Raw genomic sequence first — 22,448 nt, 5'->3', positions numbered from 1 at the left:
CTCCTACCTGCACCACGTGGGGGAGGGGGAAGGGGCGGGCAGGTAGAGCCACATCCCAAAACAGAAAAGCTTTCAGCCATTGCGCGCGCCTCCCGCGGGTGCAGCCCTGCTCCAGGCTTTTTGCATAGACGCACGGGCAATTGAATACAAAAAGGGCAGGCCTCCTCCGCCCTCCTTCTCACCCCCCTTCCTGCCCTGGGTGTGGAGCTCGGGCCAGGTGTGGGCTTGGGTGGTTGGTTACCGCCTTTTGCACCAGCGGCGGCGAGGAGGGGGGGGTGGTCGCTCTTTCTTTTTCTCTTAGAAGAGGTTTTAGCACAGGTTTCCTCGTTCTCACTTCCACCTCACCTCACCGCCTCCCGACCCCCCTTCTCCCCCTCCCCACCTATCGTCATGACGGCGTCTCCGGATTACTTGGTGGTGCTTTTTGGAATCACTGCTGGGGCCACCGGGGCCAAGCTGGGCTCGGATGAGAAGGAGCTGATCCTGCTCTTATGGAAAGTCGTGGATCTGGCCAACAAGAAGGTATTTCTCCACGTTTCTATCCAAATGATAGGAGTGGGGCAAAAGCTTGTAAAAGTTTGGGGAGTCGGTAAACAAGTGCTCTTGTTTGCCCACTTGGGAGGCTGCACCCGGGGCCTAGAGAATCCAGAATAAAACCAAACCTCTTGGCCAACCGCCTTGGAACCGTTTCAGTCCTCCAAAATCTGGCCCAGGTGGGGAGGCCGGGGGCCGCCAAGCCATGCTCTCTACCGGACGGGGGACGCCCCGGGAAGGCGGGGTGGGATCCCTGGGGGCCCAAGTGCTCACTTCCAGGGCCTTTCGGACCTGATCCGGGTGGGGGTGGGGCTGGGGGCTGGGCTGCGACGACCTCTCGGCTACTGGAGCCGCTGGCGACAAGTGAGCTTTGATTCTGAGGCCAGACCCGTCGAGAGGTGTGGGCCGCCCCAGCAGGGGAGCAAGGAAGGAGAGTGAAGGTAGAGGTTCCCAAACTGAGGAAGGGAAAACTGACCCCTAATTTTTTCCCCCGGAGGTGGGACAGTTGCACGAAGTACTAGTTAGACCGGATCAGTTGGAGCTGACGGAGGATTGTAAAGAAGAAACTAAGATCGACGCCGAGAGCCTGTCCTCGGCGCCGCAGCTGGACCAAGCCCTCCGACAGGTGACAGCCCTGGGCCGCGCCGCCCACCCCATCTTAGCTACCCGGGCGTCCCTCCAAGCCAGCCCAACCCTATCAGGTCCCACGCCCTCGCCGGGCGGTCCACGCGTGTCCCCGTAGCGAGGGGGCGAGACCCGGGCTTGCAGCCCCTGGTGGACTTTCTGCGAGGAGGTCGCCGCTCCTTTTCGCCTCCCAGCCCCCAGGGTCTTTGGGCCAAAACTTGCTAGCTTTCGAGTTGCTTCCTGAATTATTCCTGGGGCCAGAGAATCGGCCGAGTTTTACCAATCGAGTGATGAGCGGAGTTTGAATCCTAGCGCTCCAGCTCCAGGCCCAGACCCAGACCCAGACCCAGACCCAGACCCCAGACACGCCAGTCCTCTGCCGGGTTTGGGTCTGCAGCTCAGCCCTGGGACAGGGGGCGCTGTGGTGTAGACGAGCTGTGGCGTGGTGGAGGCGGCCCCAGCTGGGTGGGAACCTGAAGGTGCCTGCTTGGGTTTAGGCTCCTGAACTCCCAAAGGCCCGGTTCCGGTTCCGCTTACTTTAGTGGCCTTGGTCCTAGCGCCGGGAGGGTTTGCAGACCCGGACATGTGAGGCTGCTCCTTGGGTCACCGTGAAAGTAGTGGAATCCCCTTACTGGGATTGAGGTGACCTAAAAACCGGCTGCTCCAGGGTGCCGACGGGTACTGGATCGCGGATAGGGCGGGGCGCTAAACACCTGTGCACAGGTGAGTGTCCGGCGCTCTCACGGCTTCTGCCCTAGCACAGGAGTTGCGAATTATAGGGGAAAGTTATCATTTCTGGGGTGTGTTACAGGAAACGTATTACTAGATTTTCCAGAGGTCTGTATACACATCACCCACATTCGTATCAGAAGCTGACATCTTTCTTAAGTCTAGAACATCCTAACATAAAAAAAAGTAACACCAGAGAATGATGTAATCAGAAGGCAACTTGCTGATGAAATGAGACCTCTGACTTAAAAGTCTCGAATGGATTTATCACAAAAATAGAAGGCGGTGGGTGTTGAACGGGAGGAAGAATGCATTTACTAAATTCTCCTGTGCATAAACTGAGGATTGACTGGAAAGCTACCCTATATAAAGGAAGCTAGACAGTTTGTGGGAACGGAGTCTTTCTAATGTTGCCTCCAGCAGCGGTGTTCTTCACAGCAGTTAGCGTGGTTTTCTCAGGTTATAACCAAGTGGGGCCACTTTTCAGAGTTTGTAAATCCTGCATCCATTGCATCCCTGGGTGTGTTTTGTTCTTTTCAGTTTAACCAGTCAGTGAGCAATGAACTGAATATTGGGGTAGGAACCTCCTTCTGTCTCTGTACTGATGGGCAGCTTCATGTCAGGCAAATCCTGCATCCTGAGGCTTCCAAGAAGGTAAGAGTGCTGGCTTCTCGAAAAAACGATTGGACCTTAGGGGTGACTGGAGGCTTAAAAAATGGTTTATCCAAGTTTCTCCATTTTAAAAATATGCATATGAGGAGTTAGTATTTCATGGGTACAGAATTTCAGTTTGAGGAGATGACAAAGGGATGGTGGTGATGGTTGCACAACAGTGTGGATGTACTTAATGCCACTGAATTGTACACTTACAAATTGTTAAAATGGTAAATATTGTGTTATGTATATTTTACCACAATAAAAATGTCACAACACTTTCAAAGAGATGTTTGAGATTACAGTCATTTTATAGATACCCTTTGGTGACTTAATAAAAGTTTCCTTTTTATGTCAAGTTTTTGAGATGCTTGACATTCTCCCTTTTCCAGAGCATATTAGCTGAATTTTTGACATTTAAAATAACTACAAGTAAGTTGAACTGTATTTTAATACATTGTAATATTCCCATCTGTGTGCCTTACCCTAGAAAGGAAAGAGCAAAGAAAAATCCAACTAAAACTTTTAAATTGCAATTCTAATAATTTCGTTAAAAAGTTTTGTACTGACTTAACCATATAACTAGTGAAATGTTAATTATAGCATACTGTACTTTTTCTGACTTAAAGTAAATGTTCAAAACTGATTGAATTTTGTATCAAAACAATAGGGTCACCCCCATCTTTTACCTTTACTTATCTTTCTGGTATGGAAAAGAGTATGAAATGAGAAAAATACTAGCTTACTGTAGATGTGATTTCTCTCTCTGGGAAGAATACTGAGGGGCTGAGAAAAAATGGTGAGCACAGACAGCAGACCCAGTGTAATCAATCATTGCTAATATAGTTGATCTTATCAACTTAATTAATTAGAGCTGTAATTTTTTATTGTGGTAGGCAGATACTGAACTTGAAAAGATGGAAGTAAAATATTTTTAAGGAAACTTTGTGAGGTAAGTCTTGCAATGAAAAGTTTAGACTGGCAATTGATGTCATAAGTGAGTAGTCAGTGCAGATTTTCTTTCTTTTTACTCCAGTAGGGAAAAGGGAAGAAATGAACTAAATGTATAATGACAACTTTAAAAGTTTGAAGGAGAAACTCAAGTTCCTATATCTGGAGGCTTGAAGAAAACACTCCCTTTTACAGCAACCTTAGTAATTATTTGATTAAAAGGGGGGAGTATTTTTTATTAATTAAATGCTAGACAAATTGCTATACCCTTAATCCAGAAATAGATATATATGAGAATTTTTTTTTCCCCTCAAACTCATATAAGGGATAAAACTTAATCCTTCCCTATTGGGCTGGAGGAAAACAGCTGTTTTTGTTATTTTAGGTACACTGCTTTGGATGTGGGAAAACCTCCAGAGAAAAATTGAGACATTTTCCTGAGCCACTTCTATTAGGATTTTGATAAAGAAAACTAAAACAATTAGTTTAGTATCATTATGAAAATAATTCTATTCATTATAGAAAAATAAGGAAATGGTAAAACATAAAAGAAAATAATCCTTCCAGTCAGAAAACATTAAAGTGGTTTTTTGAATGTGAACATAGTTGAATGTATTCTTTCAGAGTCTTGTAGAAAAACCTTACTTTTACAAGGAGCATTCATACTACACAAACCTTTTAGCCTACTTTAAATTTAATATAACATCAGTATCTTTTGTAAGCAGTAAATAAAATATTCAGTATTTTAAATGGTTACCTATTGAAACCAAACATTTATTGTTGGACATTTGAGTTATTGTCATTATAAACAGCTTTTACATAAGCATTTTTATAGGTAATCTTGAAGATTCACAATTCTTTTGGTAACTGTTTTGGAAAATGTCACCATGATGTAGTGATACCTATTTCAAATATAGCATGAGCAGGTCATATCTAATAGAATCCAATAAAGGAAATTTAGATAGAGACATTATTACATAAATATTATGGGTCACAAACATTAAAAAGTATTTATTTCCTTGACTTTATAATGTACAAATTCCCCATAAGTGAATACAAATTATCTTGAAATTTAAAAAAAAATCTAAATTCAGTGTAACAAAATTAAACTTTGAAAATTATTCAATGAGGATTTTTTTTTTTTCAGGAAAAAAAGTGACACAATAGTATAATATTTGCTCTGACAGTTGAGCTTTGTTTAATTACCACAAGAGTGATGCTAACAGCTAAGAACGACTGGTAACAATTTCTCCTTTGCCGTTGAGATTTGTGATATATTTTTTTTAAGTGTAATTTGAGTTCTCAGGTTTAGCCAAAATAATAATGGTCAGGAAAACTAATGTGGGACTATAATTTGGCACAAAAATAATCCTCTTCAGGTAATCAGGAATTTACTATCTTAATCTAATTTTAATACACAGAATATGTATTATTAGAACCCAGTATTTTAAACTACTAGGTTTTAATAGAAAACTAAATTTTGATAAACACATAGAATCCTATGTCTAGATACATATTGTAAACATATGAATCTGTATGAAAACTGAGAGGGCTAATATTGCTACGTGAAAATACAGATGGTCTAAAATAATTATGGCTAGACAAAGTACATAATGTTATCAAACAGAAAATATAATAGCCCAAATGTTTTATAGCTTCAGAACTGTTTTGAATGGAATACATAATGGAGCACAAACATATAATCTATTGCCTTAAAATAAGATGAACTTTATTTCCATGAGACTTTTATGTAGGATGTAATACTGTAACAGAAAATGAAGACACTCTAATGTTTAATTTAAAAATATTTTTTTAAATTGTGGTAAAATATACTTATATTCAATTCTTAGGTTCCTAATTGTTAGGGAATCACTGAACTAAATTTATCTAGTTAACAGTGTCTACCTTGTCCTTCCTCAGAATGTATCATTGCCTGAATGCTTCTATTCCTTTTTTGATCTTCGGAAAGAGTTTAAGAAGTGTTGCCCTGGTTCACCTGATGTTGATAAACTGGATGTTGCAGCAATGACAGAGTGTATCCTTTAAGTGATGACCCAGGAATCATTTGAAAAGACAGCTCCAGAAAAAAATGGCAATTCAAGAAACTTTAAAACATTTTTAACTTTGACAGTGTATGAAAATTGACTTGTCCAAAATTTGTCTACTGTGCTAGGAAAAATGGTGTAATTACTGGCATCTTTCAAAGTAGTTATAATTTACTGAATTTGAATGGTGATTTAGATGGATTTACACATGGATTTTTGTTAGGTGAACACATCTAAAATAGAATTCAATTTTGGATTATGAGAGTGGTTTTGTTTTGTTTTTTCAGTTGATGACGAATTGATGAATGTGAAGACCACATTCTTTGCCAATTCTAAGGCCACTTGTTCTGATTATCTTGGTTTTAGGGTTTATTTCATCTTCTTTTGAATGGATAAGAATTTTTTTAAGTTTGGATGTATACTCTTGACAAACAGCTGTTCATTGGCACCCCTTTTAACCTTCTCTGGGTTTGTCAAATACATGTAGATTGTGGTAATTATTACAAGCCATCTTTTGAGATGATAAAATGAAGCTGAGATTTTACCCCAAATTCTTTCATAACCAAGATAATATATCTGATGCATTATGTATTGTAAAAGTAAATTTTATAATCACAAATCTTGTCATGAATGACCCATCATCTTTCATCCAGTAAGTCTTTAAAGTGCTAACTAATAAGAGTCATGTGCTAACATATCAGATGTAACACTGAGTAATAGAAGGGTTGGGGACTCGCCCAAAGCCACTATGAGAATCATCATGAAGTCAGATTCAAGTTATTTTCATGAACGTGGGGGTATAGATGTTCATTCTAAAAATTTCTCATCCAGTTTCAGGAGCTAAAGCTTGATTTTTGTTTTATTTCAAAATTTCTTGATGAAAAAGATTGTTTGGATATTTTTCCTAACCATTTGTAAACAGATCAAACCCATTTTATTTGCCTTCTTCTTGGAAGTAGGTAGCTAGAATTTTGGTGTAGCTGATTTAGCTACTAGTTAATTACTGGTTTAGCTCCCAGCAGTGCCGGGAGAAGGGTAGAATAAGCTCATTTGAGTGAATTCTTACAAGAGTTTCATTAGAAGGTTGGGACAGTAGAAAAACTTGCTATGTGTTTTGTTGGTTTAAATGCTGTATGAATTAGCTCAGGCTGCCATAACAAATACCATAGACTGTGTGGTTTATTAGCAACAGATATTTATTTTCTCACAGTTCTGGAGTATGGGAAGTCCAAGATCAGGGTGGCAGCATGGTTGACTTCTGGTGAGGGCTCTTTCTGGCTTTCAGACAGCTGCCTCTTCCCTGTGTCTCAAATGGCGGGTAGAGGGAGTGGCGTGGCTAGGAGTGTTGGGAGAGATATCTTTCTTTTCTTCTCTTTATAAGGCCACAGGCCTAACAGATTAGGGCCCCTTCCTTATGGCCTCATTTAACTTTAATTGCCTCCTAAATACTCTATCCCCAGATACAGTCACATTGGGGGTTAGGGCTTAAACACATGAATTTTGGGAAGGGACACAATCCCATCTATAGCAAATGCTAAACCATTTAATGTGCTGGTACAAAATAGAGAACAAAAAATTCTGGCAAAGTATTAGTAGATATTGAAGGGAAAGTGTAATAAGTTATCTTAATTTAGAAAAAGACAACTTGAGTAGGAAAGACAGTATATTAAGAACCGTTTATCCCTGACTGCTCTGTTTTCTCTTTTAGCAAAGAAAATCTTTCCCTAGTAACTGTAGGTCAGATATTAGTAAAAATTTCCATAGCTACAAATAAGAGGTTCTTATATTTAGGTATTTCAGTTTTCTCAGTGTTTTCACAGTTCAGAGAAAGCTTGTTAAAAGCTTACCTATTTTTTTTCTCCTTGGTTTCTTCTTAAGAGCTTCACATATATAAGATTTGGGGTTATTAGTAAACATCTTCAGTATGGTAACCTGGGCTTTTTACTTGCTCTATGCTGTATTATCTACACAATATATACGTACTTTTTTAAAGTACTATATACTTTTATATAGTTTTTGCATTATCTGACCTTAAAGGTGACCTAAGGTGAATGGGTAAGATGCTATGCTGATTTTTTCTGTCATTCCTTTTTATCCTAGCTCTATAACTATTTGTTGGCAGTTTGTTTTCCAAGTACCATGGAGATGAAAATCAGAAATATTTGACTACAGTAAACAGGTGAATTGTGAATAAAGCTAAGCTGGGCTTCATTTCAGGCATATAACACCTGACATTTGAGGAAGGATCTCATGACCATTAAGTAATGCATTCATTGAAAAATTAGGGAATTTTTCTGTTTATTTTAAAATAGCCTAATGTTAGCCTAGTTTCTTTGGACTTACATTGGAAGTCTTAGCGTTTATAGTTTTATTGCCAATCAAAAAGTGGATTTTTGTTTTTGTTTTATTTTTTTGTTTTTGGCCGCACCGCATAGAATGTAGGGATCTTAGTTCCCCGACCAGGGACGGATCCCATGGCCCCTGCAGTGCAAGAGTGGAGTCCTAACCACTAGACTGCCAGGGAATTCCCCCAAAAGTGGATTTTAATCTTAAATGCTTTTATTAGTGTTTTATTTGCATACTTCTTTCCCATTTAACAGGTAAGAAATGTTATTACGCCTTTCTATCTGTGGTTTTTGTTTTATGTTGCTGCTGTGATCAATTACTTTATGACTCCTAGTCAGAGGATTCATTATTTCCCTGACTAGGCCATCAAACTAATTCCTCAGGTCAAAGACAGTCATACCAAATTTGACTGTGCAGAGGATTTCTACAATGTCTGAACTAAAGAGCTGTCCAATTCTCTCAGACGACTAAACATTTTCCTTTCTAATATGGAAATGGCACTGGATTTGGAAACATAAAGATACTCATTACGCATCCTTGATGGTTTTGCCAAGTAGATGGAGAGTCATTTGCTCCAGAGGGATTACCTGTTCCACCAGGTAATCAGCGGGGGAGGAAGAGAGGCTCTTGCCAACCCTCAGAAAGGAACAAGTAAGAGAATTTGCAGCTTTGCTTCCTTGGGAAAGTTACTGGCCTTCTCCAAGCCTCACTTTTATCTCAGGTAGTCCCCAGTGAAAGCTTTGTGAACCGTGGGTGCTATGTAAATGAAGCAGTACGACCACTTTGATAAAAGAAAAGGTTTAGGCATTTCTTGAATGCAGTCTTGGTTCTTATTTTAGCACATATTTTCCTCTTTTGTCTTTGTGTTGGTTCTAAAACCATTTCTGGTGTTAGTGTTGATCCTCTCTGAGTTATTCCTGCTGCAGTTTTGTTACCTGCTTTGAGTTATGCAGTCCTAGCTGGAAAGAAGACCTCATTTAGCAGGTGAACTGTGGGTGGCATTTTGTAAGCTTTTTACTTAATCATGTGAGGTGGTGAGGGTGTGATGATAGGAATTGGGGCCCATGTGATTTTTTTTTTTTAAAGGAAGAAATTTATCATAGATCCCTTGGGGAAATTAATGCTAGTTGTCCCCTGCTGAAAGTACATTTTGATTATGAGGCTATTTGTATAATGACTTATCTGTTTTTTTAAAAAAACAAACCTATTTCCCCCCACAGTATTGGATGGAATTACTTCCTCCTGGTTTCTTAACCTATTTTTTGTTAGCTTTGTAACTCATGAGCTGATTTATTCTCCTTAATCAAGACCTCTACCGTTGTGTTTATTTCATTTTGCCAAGCCTTTACTAAGAACTCATTTTAAATGAAGTATGGCCTTCTCCGGAGAGCAGGTGAAAGAAGAGAACTATCTATCAACTGGGTGCTTACTATTTATCCCATCAGTAGCCTCCCAAGAGCCCAGTGGAGGAGGTATTGCCCCCTTTTCATAGCTAGGAAAACTGAGGCTTAGAGATTTTATCTTAAGTTAGAAGTGTCAGCATTTGAACCTGCTTGTTAACTAGGGGATAATGTTCTAGAATTTATAAAGATTATTTGAGGGTGGGGTTGGCTATTTAAATAGATTATCTCCCTTTATAAATTTATAGTCTATGTTTCCTGAGACTAAATATTCAGGAGAAAAGGGAAGTTAATTTTGTAAAATTTCAAAGTTTTAGGGTATTGCATCCGTATGTGCTGTTTGATATTATAAGCATATGCCGTTTAACTAGTGCAGCTTTCCATTAACAGGGCAAAAAAAAAAAAATCACTAAACCACTCTTGTCTACCCATCCAAGTGTTAGTAGGGGTGTGTGTGTCTTTCCCTGTGTTTGTGTTTCACCACTTCTTGTTGGGGGTATACGATATGTGCTTCTGTGGGCGTGCTACTGACACAGTGACGAGGGCAAGTTTTTCCCATATATTAAAGATGGAGATAATAGCCTTACTAGCAGAGTGGTTAAGAACACGAGCTCTGGAGTCAGATTTACTGGGGATGAATTTACTGTACTTCTCAGCCCCAGTTTTCCCATCTTGAAATGGGCATAACTATTGCAAGGAATAATGAGCTAGTACATGCAACCACTCAGCCACTGCCTGCCCTACTGTGTGCTCTCCAGTGTTGACTGGGTTGTAGCATGTCTCCAAAGAAGAAAGCCATCTGCCAAAGACTCTGAAAGGACTTCCTTATTGATTTAAGACCTTATCTAAACTCTCTTACACCTAAAAATGTTTTTTCTAATCTTTCATGAGACTGGTTATAGACCTTTTAAAACATCAGCTACATGTTAGTACAGGTAAGCTTTCAGGGTTTAGCTTCTCCATTTGTAAAAATAGTGTGTGCAAGTGTGGTTCATTCTGCACTTATGTGCTTATTTGTTATGACTAGTTGAACTGGGCCTTTGCAGTCGCAAAACTGTCATTGCTCTTCTTAAAAAGTGGAGGCAGATGCTGAATCCTCCTTGGCACCTTTCTGCGTATGAAAGGGATTTTAACTATCACCAAGTGTACAGTTAAGTTGGGTTAGTAGTTGACCTTGTTGGCTGGAGGGGGGAAGAAATTATCTTTGGCACCACATTGGTATGATGTGAGCCAAACTGGCGAATACTCTGGTATGTGGTCTGTAATACGTTAGGTGACTAGAAATACTGTATATTCTTGGCCAGCACTCAGAGTTGTTATGTTAATTTTGTGTGGTTTATTTTGATTATAAAATAATTTACTTTTAAAATGTGAGTTTGGGAATTCCAGGATAGTTTTTTTGTTTTAGAAGGCTTTGGAAGACATTATCATGGAGTCTCCCTTTCCTAATTTATTTATGCCATATAAATGTCTTTTTCTAAAGTAGGAATTTTTATCTTTTTTTTTTTTACATTAGTTCCTACTTCTACCTTATTTCTTCGAAGGTGTAACTGACTTGTCAGTTTTGCGCTTTGTTAACAATAATACCTCCTGAAGTAATATTTGTTAGGATGGATCTCGCTTTTTTTGTTTGTTTTTCCCCCCTCTTGGAAAGAGTAAGCTTCTGAGGAATAGAGTTAAAACTATGGTTTTAGATTCCCCAGCATTTATTACTGGTATAAAGAAAGTTTTTGTTGCTTTGGCTCTTAGTTACATTCTTTTACACTGGCATTCTTGATTTGCTTCTTTCAAAGCTCATTTTAAAAATATAGCAGGTTATTTATAGAACCTGTTTTTTATTTTTGTATTTTATTTATTTGGCCATGTGGCAGGTTTGAGGGATCTTAGTTCCCCTACTAGGGGTCATACCCCTGCCCCCTGCAGTGGAAGCATGGAGTCCTAACCACTGGACCACCGCAGAAGTCCCTAGAACCTGTTTTTTTAAATTATACAACTCCTATAAGGGTAATTTATCACTTTCTGTTTTCTCCTTCACATAATTGTAGGAAATTCAGTTCTTGGTTGGAGCACGATTTCAACTTTTCTCATGATATTTTATGCTTGCTATTCCTTTGTTCCTTTAGCATAGGAATTTTATTGAAAAATGTCTGGCAATATGGGCAGTTATGTTACTCTTATAAAAGAGTAAACAGAGTAGAAGGGGAAGAAACAAACTTGTTGTCCTGGGGGGGGGGCGGTGTTTAATGGTAATGAAAAATGGCTTTGAGTTGGAATTTTGAATTGGGATGCAATTTTAACATAGTTTAAACTTAATTGCTCCACAATGTATTTATTTTATATGTGTGCTGCTTTTATTTTTATTTACTTTTAAATTTTTATTTATTTATTTATTTTGGCTGTGTTGAGTCTTAGTTGCGGCGTGTGGGATCTTCTCTAGTTGCGGTGTACAGGCTTCTCTCTAGTTATGGTGCGTGGGCTCCAGAGTGTGCGGGCTCAGTAGTTGCGGCACACGGGCTCCCTAGTTTTGGCTCGAGGGCTCAGTAGTTACGGCGTGTGGGCTCAGTTGCCCCGCGGCTTGTGGGATCTTAGTCCCCACAACCAGGGATTGAACCTGCATCCTCTGCACTGGAAGGTGGATTCTTAACCACTGGACCACCAGGGAAGTCCCCTACGTGTGCTTCTTTTAGACAGAAACTAAGAACTTAGTTTTAAAGAGAGGTTATTTACTAGGGAAAATTGAGTGTTCTGAAACCAAATGTGTCCATTTTCCTCAGTCAGAAAAGGTAACTTCTTTTGAATGGATAAGTTAATATTGATGGACTTTGTGGCACTAAGGAAACGTTCCTTCTGTTCAACTATGGGCGAGGTCTCTGGACTTCTCTAAGTTCTGTGTAAATGCAGCAATTTGCTCAGTTGTATCCTGACATGCTCATTTTGTTCCCACCACGTCTGGCTTTACTGTTCCTCGTTTCCTCATGGCGTTTCTCATTTGCAAAGCTGGCTAAGCCTGTTGGTGCTGTCGTGGCTGCCTCAAGGGCAGAATGACTAAGTTGCAAGACAACCATAAATCCGGAGGCACAGATTCGTCTTTCCTTCTCTCAAGATCAGACGTGCAGCAAGTAATTCAATATATAATTATAAATTGATAGGAGAAAGAATTGGTACTAAAAGTTTTTTCTCACTTCCGTTTATTTGTTGTTCATGCTGCATTCTGGTAAGAATTATGAAAAACTGAATGAATCTTCCGAAGACAGTGGTGTGAGTGAGTGGGTGGGCGGTTTGGGCATGCAGGAGGTTGGGTGACTTTTAAAGGTTGCTGGGAGCTTAGAGCTGCTGATCTTCCTGGTGTGTGATGACTTGAAGGGAAACATGTTGGGACATGTTACGTGGGACCAAGTTAGCCAAATGTCTAGAACATATTCTTAATTTAAAAAGTAGAATTCAGTAAAAATAATTCTTCAGCTACAAATCTATTCTACACAGACAGGATACTTTACGTTGTTGCTTTTGAGCTACCTTTTTCACTTGGCTTTCATATCATACATTTAGAAAGCTTCTCACAAACTATTGCTCAAAACAAAACAAATTAAGCAAAGCTTCTTATCTTGGTTCAGGGAATTACAGACACATTGTCAAATCAGAGCTGGGAAACTTGAATGAGTTACAGAACTTCTCTCAATCCTAGTTTCTTCATCTGTTTGGTTTTACTGTTATCTACCTGGCAGGGCTACTGCAAAAATAGGAGGAAATAGACAGTGTTTGGCACAAAATGGTGTGTAGTAAATGCCATCATTTATGTCAGTAGAGTCTTAGAAGTAATAGGTGCTGTGGTAGATGGAAAGAGATGAGAGGAAAGCAGACCTGTGCTCAGGAAATGCATAATACAGTTGAAGAGAGTAATATTTTATAGGAATAGTATCTAATCAACTCTTAACTTGATGGTTGTGACCTAGGGCAGTTAGGGAAGGCTTTGGTGCTGAGTGGGAGTGATCCATGGTCTAATTTGGTTATGGGATTAAGAAGATACGAGGGTTTTATAGGGGAGTTACCTGAGCAAAGGTGAGAAGGCTTATGCCTCTTGTCATTGATAGAGGAGAAAAAACTGGTTTGAATTGAATATAGTTTCCAGTTCCTTCAAAGCTTAATTTTCCCCCCAAGATTCTGTTTTGGGATAGAAGGTTACGATGTGGCAAACATTGCTGTGGCATTCTCTATTTTTGGCAATTTTCATTCCTCTAGGTCAGAAGTCAGCAAACTTTTTCGGTAAAGGGCTAAAGAGTCAATGTTTTAGTTTTTTGCAGGCCACGTACGGTCTCTGCTCATTCTTTCTTTACAATCCTTTAAAAAAATGTAAAAGCCATACTTTTCTCTGGGCTGCACAAAAATAGGGTGAGGATCAAGGGTTGACTCTTGCTGTGTTTTCATCCATGTTCCTTACGGTGTAGGGTATGCGTGTGTGTGTGTGTGTGTGTGTGTGTGTGTGTGTGTGTGTTTGTCTCTGCTGATAGGGGTTTTGCCACAGCATCAGGTTGGTCCTTATGCAGTGTTTCCTTGGTCAGATTTCTTCAAAATTTCTGTCTAGTAATGGTCTCCTACATGTAAAAGTTTTCTCTGAATCAATAGATGGTAAGGGGTTAAGTTGCCCCTCTTGGGAGCTGTCGGCTTATACCTGCGGTTCTCAACCTGGGCTGGGTTTTGCCTACCTGGGGACATCTGGCCATGTCTGGAGACATTTTTAATTGTTATTCCTGGAGGTAGGTAGAGGTCAGCATGCTACTAAAAATCCTATAGTACACAGGACACTGCCCCACCCCCCAACAAAGAATTATCTGCCCTATGTGCCACTAATGCTGAGGTTGAGAAACACTGGCTTATACGATGGCATTGGTCTCCATTTCTTGGTTATGTTTCTCTTTACTTCATTGTATGCCCTTAAAAGGCTGAAAGTGTTATTAGAATTGCAGGGTTCCAGACATTTGGTGGCAGAGTTTACATGATAAACTATAGCTAGTCACAGCTCTTCTTTCTTAGTTCTGTAAGGATCCATAAAGTTCCTCCCATCTCCCCAGAAAACTTAGGGCAGTTGTCTCCCTAAAGCATCTTCATCCTTTGGCTCCAGTTTTTCTGTCCTATCATTATGTTCTTTGAAAATGGTGCTGAATTAATAAATACTTTATAGTACAGCTTTCCAAGGAAAATCATTTTAATGACCCCAGTCAGTGGTCATTGCTCTGTTGCTTGAACATCTCCTGGGATAGATTTTCTAATCCCTCAGTGGGCAGCAGATTTATTTCATCACTAGATGATTGATGTAAAGGGCGGGATTGCAGGGGGAAATGCAGAAATTATCCACCATTTTAGCTTGATGATTATCCTGTGAGCATACAAATAGGCATCTGGTGAGTTCAGATTTTTTAGTCATAAATGTGACCCTCTTAAAGTGTGATTATCATAAGTTATGAAAGTTGGTCACCTGAGGGTTCTAGGAAGAGCGGCGAGAGCATCACATATTAAATGCCTTCGTTGTGTCCTGAGCTTGTTTTATCTCATTTAATCTTCACAAGAGCCCAGGGAGGTAAAGATTATCACAGCTTTGGCTTTACAGATAAGCTGAAGTTTAGTGGGGTTAAGTAATTTGCCAAGGAACATATGGCTGCCTTTCTACATGTAGCATATTTAACTACAAAGAAATGTAACCGGTTGAGAGACGACACAAAAATGAATTTGCTTAGCATGTCTCTTTACTGGAGAAAGACAAGAGGAAGCTGTGGGGATGAAATAGAAAGGAATTTTGAATTGAGAATAGAATAGAATATTACTCATTCAGAAGACTGGCTATAATTCTTGGTGGGGAGAAATCTCTGAGTTGTTTTTATATCGTATCCTCTTTGTTTGCAGTAAAATAGTACCTACCGACTTTTTCTTAATACTTGTCTTCATTTATTACCCTTGTTACAAAATACCAGTCAGGAAACATTTTTATAAAACAAGGCAAACATCGTAATAACCACCACTCAGATGGCTGTTTTCATTTTAAACTCGAGAAAAGATAGAGTCCCATAGTATTATTTGTTATGTGCATTGTACTACATTATAAAACTTATGTAAAACTTGATGGAAATCTCTTCTGGTTGCACCCTCAAACCCAACTTGATCCATGCATTTCTTGAAAAGCCATGTTTCCTGGCTTACCCAAACAGTGTACTCACTTAATCAAAAGCTACATTGGCCATTGTTGGCTCTGAGTGCTTGAACCGTTTCTACACATCTACTCTAAAAGGACAAGCATTTGCTGCCATCCAAGATGGCTGTGTTATGGGGTTCCAAAAATCTTCTAGAAGGGAGTTTTGAATAAAAATGGAGTCATAGATACGTCTTCAGTAATCTGAAGTGTTCTGAACATTAGGCTTAAAAAAGTCATTTAATACCTTGTGATCTTGAAGGATGTAACTGTATCTTTAGGTCAGCATGGTAATTGCCTTGTGTGTGTTGTAAAGACAGGATAGGGATTCTGTTAACTTTGTTGTACGCTTCATGGTTTGATGCTAAAGTGCTCAGTATTCATGCATTTGCTACCACTCAATAAACATTTTATTCCTGGTATTATTATTATTATTCCTGGTAATCCTCAGGACAGGATTGATTTGGCCATCTTAGCCCAATAGGGCAATTGGACACTTCAGGAAGCCTGGGTGAAGTCCAGACTGATGGGAAGCAGCTATTTTGAGATTTCAAAGAATTGTCAGTCTAGATGCGTTTTACTTGGCTTCTTGGCTCCATGAGAGTTTAATTTGGGGTAAAAGCAACCTCATTTTACCTCCCCAAAATGTTTCCTTAACTTAATCTCCCAGGTTTAAATTTTGAGAAGAATAGTTCAGCCTCCCGGTATGGAGCCTGTCAAGTTGAAGATATGGGAAATATAATTTTAGCAATGATTTCAGACCCTTATAGTAAGTATTGGTGTTGTAACAATGCGGGCCTAGTATCTGATCCCATCCACTTTCCCTTGCCTATACTTCTGAATCACCACCACCCGCCCTCTCAGCTTTGTCTCCCTGATGGCTAAGACGATGACTTGTATGTTCTCATTTTAGATCACAGGTTTTCAGATCCAGAAAGAGTAAATTACAAATTTGAAAGTGGCACTTGGTAAGTACTTGAATACTATTCCATTTGAGCCTTTTAATGTGTTTTTTTCATATTGTGATATTTAACTCCTGTTATATTTTAGTAACTTTACTAAACCTTTTGGGTATCCATTTTTAAATATTAGGTCATTTGTTAAAGAAGATTGTATTTTAAAGCAAGCTTGGATGTTGGGATTAACATTTAATGAAATATTTGTATCCTTAGTCACTGTGACTTTAGGTACCTCATATGTTTGTGCTGTTTGTGTCTGCGATTCTGATTTTAGCCTCTCTGAACTGTCCATCCTCACTGGAAAACTTCCAAAGGAAAAAATCATAAGCTTTAAAAGAGTTCACAAGGTCTTTACTGAGATAATTTTAAGTATGTTCTATCAGCTCCTACTTTAAAGCAAAGGAAATAACTGGGGAGAAGTATGAAATGGTGGTATCTCTGTTTGTGATCACAAGTAGACCTATTTAAGTTTGTAAATCACTGCAGTGAATTGCATGAGATTGCTTGGTGCCTGAAGTGAACAGAAACTTCTGACATGTTTGCCCATAAGAGAGATGTTGAGGCCTATTTAGTTGTGGAGAAAGTGACTCATTAGGAAATGTCCTAGGAGTACTGAAAATATAAATATGGGAGGAATAGAACATCAGAAGGTGTCAAAATATAGAATAGGTGATTTACAAATGACTCATTAAGGTGTGGGAACTCCCAAGCATTTCCATAAACACTCTCTGTGATGCCTCCCTGTTTGATAGGGGAGATATTTTAATGGCAGACTTCTGACCATGTGCACACATTACTGATGTGGGTTCATTACCAGCTTTAGGTGGATCTTAAGTTTTGCTGTCAAACTGGATTTAAACCCCACTGGTGTACTAGCCAGATCAGAGAATGAATTTAAACCTTCTCAGCTGAAGGAACTTACAGGCCATGAGAGTATTGGGAGAACTTTACTTCCTGTGAATTGTTGCTGCGTTCTTTTGAGAACAAGGAAGCAGCAACTCAGCTGATAGGTGGTTTGCTGGGTGAGCAAGCTGTGCTGAACTGGCATGGGCAGTTGCCTCTGTATAAGTAAACCACCTAAAGAATACTTTGAACTGTGCCCAGATAATTTTTGAGGTTATGAAGTAAGTTGGGCAGTACTACAAGTCTGTCTGAACTCCAAATAAATAATACCTCAGGTGTAAATAGGCCAGTTGTCTTATGGGGATAATAGGTCAGACTGCCTAGCATTAATCATGCAACCTGACGTTTTGCTTGAATCCGCAGCAGCAAGATGGAACTTATTGATGACAACACGGTAGTCAGGGCACGGGGTTTGCCATGGCAGTCTTCGGATCAAGATATTGCAAGATTCTTCAAAGGACTCAATATTGCCAAGTTGGTTTTCCTTAATCTCTATTTTATTTAACAATCCCAAAAGGATAATAGATTTTCTGTCATTTTCTCCTCACTGTTTGTTTTTTTGTTTTTTTCCCTATTGCCTTCTGTTCTGTTATTTTCAAAGGGGAGGTGCAGCACTTTGTCTGAATGCCCAGGGTCGAAGGAACGGAGAAGCTCTGGTTAGGTTTGTGAGTGAGGAGCACAGAGACCTAGCACTCCAGAGGCACAAACATCACATGGGGACCCGGTACATTGAGGTACGTCCTCACAACCTGACATGTGACACCCTGACAACCCTGGCATCTTGAATGAGTGTTCACATCAGAAGGCTCAGAAACTGTATTTAATTTCCCTTTCTTTTCTTAGGTTTACAAAGCAACAGGTGAAGATTTTCTTAAAATTGCTGGTGGTGAGTACCTTTTATATAATGTGGCTATAATAAGAAGAATCTAAAATTTTACTTATATAGCAAAGGTAGATAAATGGAGTCATGAATGGTAGATAAATAGGGTCATTTTATTCCCAATGAAACATAAAAGTTGACTTTTTTTTTTTTTAATAGGAGGAAGAAATATCCAGTAGTGTCAGTGTAATGTGTAACGCTTGCCCTAAGGCTTGAGTCAGCCAACTGTAGTTAAATAGCCATTAAAAATAGTGCTATACAAAGGTCAAAGGGTCATATAAAGTCATGTACGAAGGGAAAGAGTAGTTCATGAAAGAAATTAAATGGTCTGAAAACTACTTTCAAACGGCCATATCAGAATATCTGGAATTGTTGCATATCTGCTTCTATTTTTTCTCTTAACTTTTTTACTCATCAGTGGCTGGGAATATGGTAGCATTCTGGCTTCTAGTATTTTAGAATATATGGTGTTTGTAGTAATATGGTCAGAAAGAAGTGGGAACAGATAAAGTCATTATCTAATTCTTGAGTGATTCATAACTTTAAAACCTAAAAATAACAGATGCATAAAAAATGTTAACTGTGGTTTGTCCAACAGATGTTTTTCTATTTGTGTACCTACTTTGTAAGTGTCTATTTTTCTGCTCATATTGTTTTAATTTCCTTTCTCCTTTTAGTATATTATGAATATCTTCTTATGCTACTCAAATTTCTTAAATGTTAAATGCTGTACAGTATTATATGTACCATAATTTTTTTAAAAAACAATCCTATTGGGCATTTAGAGCTTACCTCCATTTCACTCTATGTTGCAGTGAATATTTTTGTATCTCTGTATGTGCCACTCATTAGGATAAATCTCTAAAAAGAGGATAGCTAATTCAAAGAATGTGGGTGGACCTTTTAAGGGGCTTCTGACACCTATTGCCAAAATATACTAAGGTGATTTTCACCTAAATACAGAGAACATTTATATCCCTTCATTATATAGTCCTGATAAAAATCTTTGCAACTGTAAAACTTGTAGTAACAACATCCTGTTTATACAATGTGCTGGTATATTTCTTGCACTTTTTTCTTGAGATAAACCAAGGCTTCCCAATTCAGAGCTTCAAGGTTAATAGTGTTTCCATTGTTTGATATTGGTTGGGGATAAAGTATATTTGGAGGTGCTGTGGTCCTGAGGTTCCATGGCAGATAACATTGTAGATGGCAAAGTTAACTAATATCCACATCAGTGCCTGGGACTTCATGGTATACGGGCAGTATGATAAGAATTTGCGCTTAGGGAAAATGTTACTAGTAAAGGATGTATATTTGAGTATTTGCTGCAGCACTGTACAAAATGCTTTATGTCTGGCAGAGTGTTGATAAGTGTTGAAACTGGCTGCTAAGTATATTCATTATTCTCTCTACTCGAGTATGTTTGGACCTTTCTTAATAAAAAGTAATCAGGAAAATAATACCAAAAATCACTAAAGAGCTTTCTATGTAATAACTTATTCTCATAATTTATGAGGTAGGTAATTTTACTCCCATTTTACAGATGAGGAAACTGAGATACAGAGGTTAAACTTGGCTGAGGTCATAGCTTGGTAAATGGTAAAGCCACATTTGCACCCAGACATTTCTAGTTCCAGGGAGTGTGCCCTTAACCACCGTGATGACTAGTTGCCGCTCCCTGAGAAGAATATGGTGGTTGGTCCATGATGTAACTGTACGGCTACCTTCCTATATTAAGAGGGGTATTTTATGAAAATGGTAGGGGGAACGTTTTAAATTTATGGGAAGAGAATTCTGATTCCTGGGATGTTATTATGAATTCATATGGGAGTGTGGGACTTACGAATTAAAGACATTGCCAAAAATTTTACTTTTTTAAATTTGGTAAAGTTGATGTCTTAACCATTTCTCCCTGTGCTTCCTGATATTTGTGTTCCCTAGGTACATCCAATGAGGTAGCCCAATTTCTCTCCAAGGAAAACCAAGTCATTGTCCGCATGCGGGGGCTCCCATTCACGGCCACAGCTGATGAAGTGGTGGCCTTCTTTGGACAGCATTGCCCCATCACTGGGGGGAAGGAAGGCATCCTCTTTGTTACGTACCCAGATGGTAGGCCAACAGGGGATGCTTTTGTCCTCTTTGCCTGTGAGGAATATGCACAGAATGCATTGAGGAAGCATAAGGACTTGTTGGGTAAAAGATACATTGAACTCTTCAGGAGCACAGCAGCTGAAGTTCAGCAGGTTGGTTTTTAAGAGCATGTTGGTGGCTTTGCGTTATTTCTATTCTTTCTTTTTTTAAATTAATTCATTCTTTAATTGAAGTATAATTGATTTACAATGTTTCAGGTATACAGCAATGATTCAGTTATACACACACATATATATTCTTTTTCAGATTCTTTTCCATTATAAGTTATTACAAGATATTGAATATAGTTCCTATTCTTTATTTCTGAAAATAATACATTATTCATTGTGTTAAAATAAAACTTGGAAATTACAGAAAGTATAAATGCGTGAAAAAATATCTATTCTGTAACCAAATGATAGCCACTGTTATCTTAATATACACACAGAAAAAAATACCGTGTTTTTATATAACTGGAATATTGCTGTAGATATACTTTTGTATTCGGTTTCAAAAGTTTACTCATGTCTGAAAATTTTAATCTTTAAGTTAATACTATGTTTCACAGGGGCATATAATTTATTTATTAATTCTATTGTACATTTGGGTTGGGTTTTTTTCTATCATAAGAAATTTCTAGGTAAACATGCTTATCTGTCAATTTCTTCTTTTTTTAAATTAATTTTTATTTTTGGCTGCATTGGTCTTCGTTGCTGCACGCGGGCTTTCTCTAATTGTGGCGAGCGGGGGCTACTCTTCATCGCAGTGCACGGGGCCTCTCATTGCGGTGGCTTTTCTTGTTGCGGAGCACGGGCTCTAGGTGTGCAGGCTTTATTAGTTGTGGCTCGCGGGCTCTAGAGAGCAGGCTCAGTAGTTGTGGTGCACGGGCTTAGTTGCTCCGCGGCATGTGGGATCTTCCCAGACCAGGGATCAAACCCGTGTCCCCTGCATTGGCAGGCGGATTCTTAACCACTGCACCACCAGGGAAGTCCCTATCTGTCAATTTCTCATTGATTTCTTTAGAACTGGATATAGAGTGTGAGCTTTTAAGGCTTTAATGTCTTGCCAAATTTATTTCCCAAAAGGCTTGATCAGTTCCATATTGCTGGTGACAGTGCAAATTGTCCTTTTGTCCTGTTACTACCTTTCAGAATTCAGCGCTGTTTTTTTTTTTTTTTTAATTTTTTTATTTATTTATTATTATTTATTTATTGTTTTATTCTTGGCTGTGTTGGGTCTTCGTTTCTGTGCGAGGGCTTTCTCCAGTTGCGGCGAGCGGGGGCCACTCTTCATCGCGGTGTGCGGGCCTCTCACCGTCGCGGCCTCTCCCGCCACGGAGCACAGGCTCCAGACGCGCAGGCTCAGTAGTTGTGGCTCACGGGCCCAGCCACTCCACGGCATGTGGGATCTTCCCAGACCAGGGCTCAAACCCGTGTCCCCTGCACTGGCAGGCAGACTCTCAACCACTGCGCCACCAGGGAAGCCCCTCAGCGCTGTTTTTGAGGCACAGATGGGACAGCCAGCTCCTGAAGACACACTAAGATCCAAGCATAAAACCATCTGTAGGGTCTCAAGCCTTGCAGCTATTCTTCTTGACTTACCAGCTGAACATTTCTCTTCAAGGGTCAGTTAGTATTACCTTTGCACCTGATATCCTATAGACTGTTTCACATGGCTCTTCAACTTATTTTACTTGACTCCACAGTAGAACATAGTCATTTCAATGATTCCTTTGGTCTTTTGCAAGCAGTTCAGACACTGACTCTGTTCTGTTTCTTTTTCTTCTTTTTTTTTTTTTTTGGCTGCGTCGGGTCTTCATTGCGGCTCGCGGGATCTTCATTGTGGCTCGCAGGCTCTTTGTTGCAGCACTTGGGCTTCTCTGTAGTTGTGGCTTGCAGGTTTTCTCTCTCTAGTTATGGCGTGCAGGCTCCAGAGTGTGTGGGCTCTGTATTTTGTGGCACACGGGCTCAGTAGTTGTGGTGCACAGGCTTAGTTGCCCTGTGGCATGTGGGATCTTAGTTCCCTGGCCAGGGATCGAACCCATGTCTCCTGCATTGGAAGGTGGATTCTTTACCACTGGACCACCAGGGAAGTCCCTGTACTGGTACT

At 39.6% G+C, this 22,448-nt stretch overlaps 1 protein-coding gene across 16 annotated transcripts in view; it reads left to right on the top strand.

The window, feature by feature from the left end:
* Positions 1–263: 263 nt before the first annotated feature.
* Positions 264–22,448, top strand: part of ESRP1 (epithelial splicing regulatory protein 1) — a 58,807-nt gene continuing 36,622 nt past the window's right edge. For 14 of the 16 annotated variants that reach the window (XR_005017022.1, XR_005017019.1, XR_005017020.1 and 11 more), the window contains exons 1-10: positions 266–522; positions 1,031–1,159; positions 2,428–2,541; positions 5,413–5,527; positions 16,135–16,233; positions 16,378–16,432; positions 17,690–17,800; positions 17,928–18,060; positions 18,170–18,212; positions 20,151–20,452. Coding sequence is in view for 12 of the 16 variants with exons in the window: in XM_036830251.1 (XP_036686146.1) it covers positions 391–522; positions 1,031–1,159; positions 2,428–2,541; positions 5,413–5,527; positions 16,135–16,233; positions 16,378–16,432; positions 17,690–17,800; positions 17,928–18,060; positions 18,170–18,212; positions 20,151–20,452 (1,233 nt within the window). In the remaining 4 variants the exon portion in view is untranslated. Of the gene's footprint in view, positions 523–1,030; positions 1,160–2,427; positions 2,542–5,412; positions 5,528–16,134; positions 16,234–16,377; positions 16,433–17,689; positions 17,801–17,927; positions 18,061–18,169; positions 18,213–20,150; positions 20,453–22,448 lie in introns of all 16 variants that reach the window. The other 2 variants (XM_036830245.1, XM_036830253.1) reach the window with 2 other exon arrangements.

This window comes from Balaenoptera musculus, chromosome 17, assembly GCF_009873245.2.
Source record: "Balaenoptera musculus isolate JJ_BM4_2016_0621 chromosome 17, mBalMus1.pri.v3, whole genome shotgun sequence".
Taxonomy (NCBI): domain Eukaryota; kingdom Metazoa; phylum Chordata; class Mammalia; order Artiodactyla; family Balaenopteridae; genus Balaenoptera; species Balaenoptera musculus.
Note: the sequence above shows the minus strand (reverse complement) of the source record. Positions and strands in the feature narration are given on the sequence as shown.